The sequence below is a fragment of the Cydia amplana genome, chromosome 16, assembly GCF_948474715.1.
Source record: "Cydia amplana chromosome 16, ilCydAmpl1.1, whole genome shotgun sequence".
NCBI lineage: Eukaryota > Metazoa > Arthropoda > Insecta > Lepidoptera > Tortricidae > Cydia > Cydia amplana.
In genome coordinates, this window is record NC_086084.1 from 6865540 (window position 1) to 6875069 (window position 9530).

The 9530-nt window shown below is 36.8% G+C and overlaps 1 protein-coding gene across 1 annotated transcript; it reads right to left on the reverse strand.

Annotated features, from left to right (window-relative positions):
* Positions 1–1784: 1784 nt before the first annotated feature.
* Positions 1785–9174, reverse strand: LOC134655505 (carboxypeptidase B1-like). Its single transcript, XM_063510975.1, has 5 exons — positions 9154–9174; positions 8501–8600; positions 7092–7187; positions 5988–6212; positions 1785–2955 (listed from the first exon to the last, which is right to left on the reverse strand). Exons 2-5 carry the CDS (start codon positions 8591–8593, stop codon positions 2365–2367), a joined length of 1005 nt encoding a protein of 334 aa, XP_063367045.1. The 5' UTR covers positions 8594–8600; positions 9154–9174; the 3' UTR covers positions 1785–2364.
* Between the last annotated feature and the right edge of the window lie 356 nt (positions 9175–9530).

Below are 9530 nucleotides of genomic sequence, written 5' to 3' on the forward strand. Positions count from 1 at the left end.
TCTAATTACTTATATAAAGAGTTTTTGCTATTATTTCAATTTTTTGAGTCAGTGTCTTAAGGAGGTACTTATTAACAATTGGCATAAACAAAAGGGGCTCCTTCCATTACTGAATTTGTATAGATATAGTGAGTACCTACCGGATTTTTTTTTCATTAGGATCCCCCGCACCTAATCTGTTTCTATAATTTCATCACACTTGCTCGAAAAAGATCTTATTTTATGCAGGCGTACTGAAGGACAAAGGCCTATATTAATCCCGCGGGAGTTATGGATTGTGAAAAAAAATTGCTAAATTAAATGTCACTAATTCATAAGAACCAAGTAGGTAGGTAGAAATGAGTTTTACTTTTAAAATACCTAAATGTATACGTTAATTATGTTAATTTTATTGTGTATGTTAATAAATATTTAACTTGATTAATTTAATAGCCGTTTAAAATATTTTTACACAATTTTTAATTGTGGCTGAATGCCGGATGGATCTAGCTGTGCCTTCGATGCCTAACCCGCCAAAAAATTACAATATGGTGGACGAATGTTTGAAATGTCACCGTATTTAAGAATTTTCGCTTAAAACTAAGCTTTTTTTTCGCAAGTGTGATGACCAATATTGAGTGTAACTCCGGGGGTAAGAATATTGCAAAATCTTTAATTCCACACCCTCGTTTCCAATCTCTCACTTACCCCCGTCGTTGCAGAATGTACTATTACAGTACTTTACCGCACTAGTGCGAAAATTAGCACATTACGTAGTTACGTAATGTGCTAACACAGTTATGTGGAAAACTTAAATCAATCAATCAGTCAATCAATATCATTTATTTGCAGGAATATTTAATTAAAGGGCTATATGTACCTACTGTGAAACGTTGTACGATACATGTGCGAATAGGTAATTTGCAACTCGCGTCGCTTCCTTCGGTCGTCTCCTATTTTTCCCACTTGCATTGTAATGTAGGTACTATTATATATGTAAAGGACTCGGAGTACTGTAGCCTTTAACTTTACCTTAACTATCTCACTTCTCATATTACCCTTTTTAATTCACATTATTTCATCAAACACATGTTAATTTAAAATTAATATATCTACATTTTTCGTAATAACTGCGTCTTATAAGCAACCTTTATATGTTCAATGGGAAAACAAAAGGACTTACGTTTCTTCGAAGTCCCAGTTGGCTTTAAAAAAACAATTTATCTTAATTACAAGGACCTAAAGATTTCCTTTATTATCTTATTTCCGGAAGCAATATTTTATTCCTTGGATGTGTTTAAGAGGAACGATCCCTTGACATTTTAATTACCCAAATAAAAAGTTATGAGCCCTCTTAACCAAGATTTAGGTGCGCACGAAATTAATATTTACACCTTTTACGATTAAAAATGTCTTTCTGAGTGAGTTTTTCGCTGAAATAGACTAGAAATTTGGGGACGAAATTTTTGAAATACCGTTTCGGGTTATTAACGTAGAAACTGATCTCAGGTGTTCATTAAAGGTTAATAGAATCATTGAGCCGGCGGGCGGCTCTCGCGAGCAAGCCGCGCCAACCTGTTGCCGACGGCCCGCCTTCCGCCCATCGCCTCACGTCGCAGACCTACTGCCTCACTACAACTCACCCGACTGATCCACTTCTCACTTTCTTGACATGAGTGTACGATTACATTTTAGACTCATACTTACCTCCTCGCTCTCGATGCCGGCGATGAACACGATGATGTAAGCTCGCCGAGAAAGCAGCGTCATTTATAATACACAAATTAATTACAAAAAACAATCGCAAAACATCATTTTTGGTTTTTCATCTTTTTGGAAAATGAACTCAAAATATAAAAATCACTACGCAAACAAATTATCAACCATAAATTATAGTTCGAATGGAAAAGAAGAAACGAAGGAGTATAATGCGGTGTTGGTTTGCGCGACCGGCACAGGCGGCTAAGTTATCGAGAGTGGTACTAGGAAGTGAGGGTTGCGAGGCTCTGGAGCCAAGCGCGGCGCCGCCGCCACGGCCGAGTACGGAGTGGCAGCGGGCTGAACGGCCACCGGCCCCACCCCTGGCGCACGCGCGCTGGCCAGCAGCCACGGCGCATGACCGACATCCTACCCAAAAGTGGAAAAGCGACTCCTCCAACATAGATACACCATTATGTACTAAATAAATATTGTATCGCAAAAGATGTTCTGCTAAGTACATAATATTTATTAGCTCAATTCATGTCAGTATGCCCGATATGTAATAAAAAATTCTTCAGAACCTACTGCATTATTCTAACCATTTCTAATACATTTCTAATCTCAGTAACATGACCCTAGTACATTTAATTAATATTTGTTAAATTGAAAACAAGGTTATGCCCCTTAAGGATTAGTTATTATGGCATAAAGTTCTCTGATGCCACTGAAGTACGCGGCCCTTAGAACTGCATTGTGGTTCTCGCTTACAGTCTGAAACGTTTTTAGGATTTCTAAGTCCTTATTAAAACCCACCCGTACCTCATAAGGTAGCTGTATTCCCAGCGCGTGCGCGTAATCCACACTGCTTCCACAAACCGGTTTGTTGTTTATTCTGTAGATGCTATCGTTGACAAATGCCTGAAGATTCCCGCCACGCTGGTTCACCTTCAAGCTAACCATTTCAGCTATTTTTACTTGACGAGGATCGACATCATCAGTTTTATCCGAAAAAGCGTGTGGATACAGTATCCCGTGCTGCCCTTGCCGCCTAACTGATAAATAAGCCTTTATATCATCCTTATACTTCAAAAGCACATTTCTGATGAATTTAGTTTCGATTTCGGAAGCAGGCGACGGGCCAGGGTAATTTTTGTCGAGCATACTTTTGACTTTCTCACATTCGTTCCAATGAGAGTCAAAATTGTTTGAAATGGCAACTCCATAGCCTCTACTACCTTCAATTTTTCTTGTATTCTTTCCCCAATCGGGACGATCCTGTGGGTGAAACATAGTTTGATTGAATGGGTCTCTATTGTTTCCCAAATAGTTTTAAGCCATAACGTATTGTTTGCCCGCATTTTCGTTAGTCATAATTCATATGGTTCAGAAACGCGTCAATTTCAGGATTGCCATAAAACAAACCTAACCTAACCTATCCATAGGGTAACCTAACGAAAATCCTGAAATGTTAACGGTTTCAGTTTTATGACTAATGATAATATGACAAACAATACATTATGACTTAAAACTTGATTGAGTAGATATTGAAATAAGGATATACATTCTGGCTGGCCGTATATTTTGGAGCTCGATTGTATAAAATCATGAAACTTAAAAATTAAAAGTTACGTTTCGGTAAGATATAAACAAGAAAATATTTATAAAATACCTATAATAGTTACCTGATTTAAAATCAGCGATTATTTATTAACCCTCTAAAAAAAGCTTATTTTTTATTTCATTAACATTTTATTAAGTTTTATTATATTTATCAGTTTGTTGGATTTTTTTTTGCATGCATAAAATAGATTTCATAGAAGTAATCACTTTTAAAAAACATGCTTACCAACTATTGAGCTCCAACCCCATATAGTTCGTTTTTTTAGCATTCTATTTTTATATTAAGGTGAACAAACGATTATTTACATTAATTTGCTTTCCTAAGTAATAGTTACTGATTAAAAAAAAAGCGTTTTTCAATTAAAAGACACGTTAATATCGCTTATCTTCTTACTAATGCTAAAAAAAAGGAACTATAAGAAGGTACCCCAAAGATGAACCGAAAAAACAGATCCTATTTAATTAGCCTATACTCGTTTTTTTTTTTAATTATTTACGTAGACTGAAAATAAATCTGGTGCTGTTATTAAGCATCTGAGGTAGTTGATCCAGAGAAACACTAGGTGATTTTGGTGTAACACACATCAGCTCTATGATTGGTAGAATAAGTTTTTGGCAAAAATTTAATTTTTGGTACAAGCTTTTATCGCTGACTGTACTTTTCTTACGACAGACAACTAATACTCATTGAGACAATTCTAAAAACCCCTAACACAATTAGGTTGCGTTGTTTCATCACAGAGTTCCTATGGCCACCTCATGTCTCCATCATCAGATCAGTTCGACAGTACCATATTATTGTATTGTCATCAGAACTACATACAGCTGCCAATTTTTATGACGCTACGATCCTTGGAAGATGGTTAAATTAGTTACCTTAGATTCCATTACTGTTAGTTACATACAGGTCGAGAGTTCCTATGGCCACCTCCTGTCTCCATCATCAGATCAGTTCGGCAGTACCATATTATTGTATTGTCATCAGAACTACATACAGCTGCCAATTTTCATGACGCTACGATCCTTGGAAGATGGTTTAATTAGTTAACTTAGATTACATTACATAGTTAGTTACATACAGGTCGACCTAATAAAAGCTTGTTAAAAAGAGCTTGAACTAAGAGAATCTTAGGGTCACTTGCGCCAATCACTAGCCTGGGGTTAACCGGTTGAACCTGGAGTTACCATGGTTACCAGTACAATTTGACACTGGGTTAACGGTTTAACCGGTGAACCCCGGGTTAGTGGGATGGTGCAAATGGCCAAGTGGTCCTTAGTGTTAACCGGAAGGCATTTGTGGCGGACTAGCCTTTTTGGCCACACGTCTATGGTTCAACGAGTTTTTAGCTGAAACATGACATTCAGAAACAATCACTGATTTTTCCGTGTCATTTGAAAGTTATTGTATTTACTTATAATTTTACAGGAGATTTATTATAACTGGAAGTTCAATTTAACGACGCCGGTAGGTCTCCTATACATTGTTTCCGTTATAGGGCTGTTAGCATGCTTGTTAGTGAGCCAACGACAATAACGACATACATCAGAGGGCCTACATCGAAAAATTAAAAACATAACGTTTTTAATGCCTCTCTGTCGCTCGAATATGCGAAAGCGATCGATGTTGGCGGTAGGTTATCAGACACCTGCGGTTCCCATATCAGACCGGTTGTCCAGACTCGAAACTAGGTTGTGATGCTAGCGGAATAAGTACCTAAATATATCTTCATAAAGCAGCGTTACGGTCACCATTTGGATAACATTATCTTTTAGAAATATTTTTCCATTTTGTATTCTAATAATCAACAATAAAAAAAACTTAATTAGGCACTAGTAGTTTTTGTTTTATTCAACAAACCTGATACTCTTTTTGGATACCTATAATATTATACATAAATAAATTGGAATATTTTTTGTAGTCTTTCGATTAATAAAAAATATATACATATATCATATATATTATATTAAATAGCAATATACTAAATCGACCCACTCTCTAGTGAACAAAATCTATAAATATGTACGGTCAGCTTCAGAGAAAAGGTACCCTCCCTGTCCCTGCATACATCTTCTACACATACATAATTTCTCTTTCTACATAACGTAATAATTTTAACTTACAAATAGCAATATAATGTATTAAATATATTTAAAACGGGTCACTCACGTACCTATTTTAAGTCGACATGTTTCACTCCGTACCGAGTAGTGTCATCAGGAGATTGCGTTAACGGTGACGGACCGGCGCAGACTGCGGGCGCCGGTGACGGCAGGAAGGCGACATCCGTTTTTAATATATTCAATACATCTGTGTCTCGCGGTGGTGGCCGAGTGGATATGACGCCCGACTTTTAATCCGGAGGTCGCGGGTTCAAATCCTGGCTCGTACCAATGAGTTTTTCGGAACTTATGTACGAAATATCATTTGATATTTACCACTAGCTTTTCGGTGAAGGAAAACATCGTGAGGAAACCTGCATACATCTGCGAAGAAATTCAAAGGTGTATGTGAAGTCCTCAATCCGCATTGGGCTAGCGTGGGGACTATAGCCTGAGCCCTCTCGCGTATGAGAGGAGGCCTGTGCCCAGCAGTGGGACGTATAACGGCTGAATTATTATATTATTATATTATTATCTGTGTCTCACAGAAGTTTTGATTTGAAGTGTTTATTTACATAAATACTTACAAATCGTACATACTCCAAGCCATCAGGATTAGTGCATGGAAGGAAGACCCATCGCACGTTCTGAATCATGTTTTCGTTCTCCTCGCACGCCACCAGGCGCTGTATAAAGGACAAAGTCAGTATCACTGGCTCCACGCCCCCGGTCTGTCCAGCTTCGATCAGAACTATTGGTACGTTTTCATTTTTCTTATCACCATCTTCTTCTTTTGGCAAGTGTACCGTGACCTGAAAATGAAGTATATATTCTTCAATTTTTATGTTTTTATGTTCTGTGTTGTTTTCTGTTTGTTTTAAGTGTCAATTGGTACACTGAAAATCAGCGTCGTAACACAACTCATGTGCTGCGACACATGCTGAGTGTTATCCTTTTCTGGAACCCCTCGCAACACTGTTACTTACCTACTAATTTACCTAGATTTAAGCCTATTTTAGTGTTCTTGTGTATGTGTATTTCGAATAAAGCATCATTCAATTTAGACATATTTCAGTTTTTGTATTTATTTTTGAATATCTGGGAGACCGAGCTTTGCTCGGAAAATATATAAAATCTCAAAAATTAGCGTTTCCCCAGAGATAAGACCTAGCTAGATCGATTTTTCGCCCCCGAAAACCATCATATACCAAATTTCATCGAAATCGTTAGAGCCGTATCCGAGATCCCCGAAATATATATACAGCATGTGGCCTGTAACACGGGCGAATTATTAAAACGTAGATTCTACTCCTCAAACAATAAAACTTTTGTTCAACAACTTTTATATAAATAAATAAATATACAAGAATTGTTTAAAGGTATTACATAGATAGATAGATTAGATTAGATTCGATTTTGACATCTACATTTTCACTTTATAATTTATACACCGTGGGATCGAATACCCGACACATTTTAAAGGTATTCTTGACCGCATTTAGAGACTAAACAGACATAAAAAGTTTTCTAGGTATGTAGGTAAATATGTAATGCGCAGTTCGTCCAGAAAAAAAACGAATATACGATATTGGCCAAAGCAATGCAAAAAAATCTATATGCCGCAAATATAATTAATATTATAAATTATATAAATATATGTAAATATTATATCAGACGATCAAGAAACTTACCTCGTAGAGATTTCTCGATTCCGCCGTCATGTATTCAGACGTGACATTTAAAACTGAGCTGCAATACTTTTGCAGCGCTTTGAAATAAACCAGATACTGTAAAAAGAATATGATATTAGGTCAATCAGGTCTGTAGTATTTTTTGGCAGGCGCAAAATAAACATCATGAAAATCCGTATGCCCTGGTTTTCTCCACTGTCTATCATCTCCATCCATGTAGGTACATACAGTCAGCAGCAATAGTAGCTAAGCGGGCGAGGTGTTCAAAATGATCTTGACGCGACTTTATTGTTAAGAGAATAAGAGCGCGTCAAGGTAATTTTGAACACCTCGCCCGCTTAGCAACTTTTGCTGCTGACTGTGTACAGCGTGCTTAAGACTTTGAAAATCATTTAGTAGTTATGTTGTAGGTAGTAAGGGTACAACAGTTATTTGTTATGTTACAAAGGAAGAGAGTTTTTAATTCCTCTCGTGTTTGTATTTATTGTCACCTGAACAAGTGAAGGATTCCAAAATTGAACCACACGATGAGCTTGAGAAAGTTTTAAGGCACGAGTGACAATAGTAGATTGTGTCACAAGGGAGCAAAATGAAATATTTACGGCGAATGAAGCGAAGGATTCTATAATTGAATCCTGAGCGTGGCGAGGGTTTTTAAAATAGAATCCTGACCGTAGTGAGGGATTCAAGTGTTAACGCCCAACCACATACTGTTTTTCACAATCACCTATGAGGAACCTATTATTTTCCAAAATATTGTATGCAAAAAAGAAGAATAATAATGTCCTAGAACAGAAACAGAACAATGTCACTTTGATCCCTCCTAGCAGGGAAGAAAAGTGACAGGTTGTAAACTGACGAGTGTATACAATTTTTTCATTTCTCATGCTCTGAAAGAGGGTCATTGTTGTTCTAAACGGTGTGCAGAAAATGATACGTTTCTGCACTAGAGCATTTTACGTTCCAAGTACAACTATATATTTTTTATGATAGCAATTGAAATTTGGGTTTAAATGGATTTGTTATACAATTTCCATTCTGATATATATTCCCCATTCCAAAAATAACGATACTTTTGCCTAAGTTGTTAAATTAAAAGTACCCTCAAGATTTACCATAATAAATTCTACTTCCTCATGTTTAAAAAAAACACATGCATTTTACATTCCTCGTATTCGAAATGAAACGTAGAGTGTTTAACTCGGGTGAAAGGCATCATTTCAGCCTCGGACTATTGGCGCTCTCACTGCGTTCGAGCACCAAACTGCCCCGGCAGAAATGAGTGCCTTTCACCCCTTGGTTAACAATCTACTATGTATACTAAGATTGTGCACCCGTTCGTTTACAATCATACATAGGAACACATTTCAAAATTCGCTGTAATAGTTTTCACGTTAAAAAAATCTTACGCTACTGGTGCCGACTTCAACATCATCGATGCACATAGCCTCGTCCTGTTCATGCAGATCGAGCAGCATATCCACGTAGCATTGTCTTACCATTTTACATCTGTAGTTGTAACATACAAAATCAAAACACATAGACGTCAAATAGAACAACTCTGGAGTGCAGTGGAGATTTAACATAAAATTAAAATAAAATGTAAAATTAATAGGCACGAACTTTCGTTTCAATAATACTTTTGTTCAATTCTGAGTTCATAGATTTTTATTTATAGATAAGGACCTAGTCATTTAATAAAAATAATCACCAAAACCAGATCAGCGCCAGATTGACGGGAGCAGCTTTACCGTTTTCCTGTGTGAGGTTCAATTGGGTATTTCTACTTTGGTATAATTTAGCTTACAATGCAATTTAAAATGGCATCATACAGATCATTTTAACGATGCATGTTTTGAAAGTTTGAGCTTCCTCGCCTAATTAATAGACGTGCGTGCCAGATGCAGTTGGCGTTAAATATTTGTATTGATAATGAATCGCAGAAATTATTACGTTTACTGCATATTATTCCTGGTCACCTATGAGAAGTTACCCTGTATTATAAACACCGTTATGTTCTAAATTTTAGCAAATGTTTAGTGATGTTTTAAGATGTTCTCACCCACACAAGGTGCCACTATTTGAGAGGACCCCTACGCATGTCCTTACTGGAAACATAGAAATATGCAGGTTATTAATAATACCGAAAAATCTAAATAATGTTTGCAATAATGTTCGAATTTATTTAGATTTTTCCTTTATTTTCTATGCTGTTGAATTTAAACACCCTACTTACATCATTGAACTATTATTACTAACGTATAGAACCGGCACAGAGAACCAGTGTTTTGTGCCATGAGTGCATGTTGTTTTGCCAACAAACCATAGAAGCGGAGCGTGAATCTCGCGACATTAACGCGTAAGCGTCGTGAATTCTACGGCGCTTACGACGATTTGTGGTACAGGTTGTGTTGTGATTGCGAGAATTTCGTTGTTTGG

Excerpts from the sequence above, each read along its gene's own strand:
- LOC134655505 (XM_063510975.1), bottom strand. The coding sequence starts at position 8,593 with ATGGTAAGACAATGCTACGTGGATATGCTGCTCGATCTGCATGAACAG. Across the intron at positions 7,188-8,500 it reads TTGAAGTCGGCACCAGTAGC|TATCTGGTTTATTTCAAAGC; the intron begins GTAAGATTTTTT and ends TTCTTTTTACAG. Across the intron at positions 2,956-5,987 it reads GCTTGGAGTATGTACGATTT|GATCGTCCCGATTGGGGAAA; the intron begins GTAAGTATTTAT and ends TTTCACCCACAG.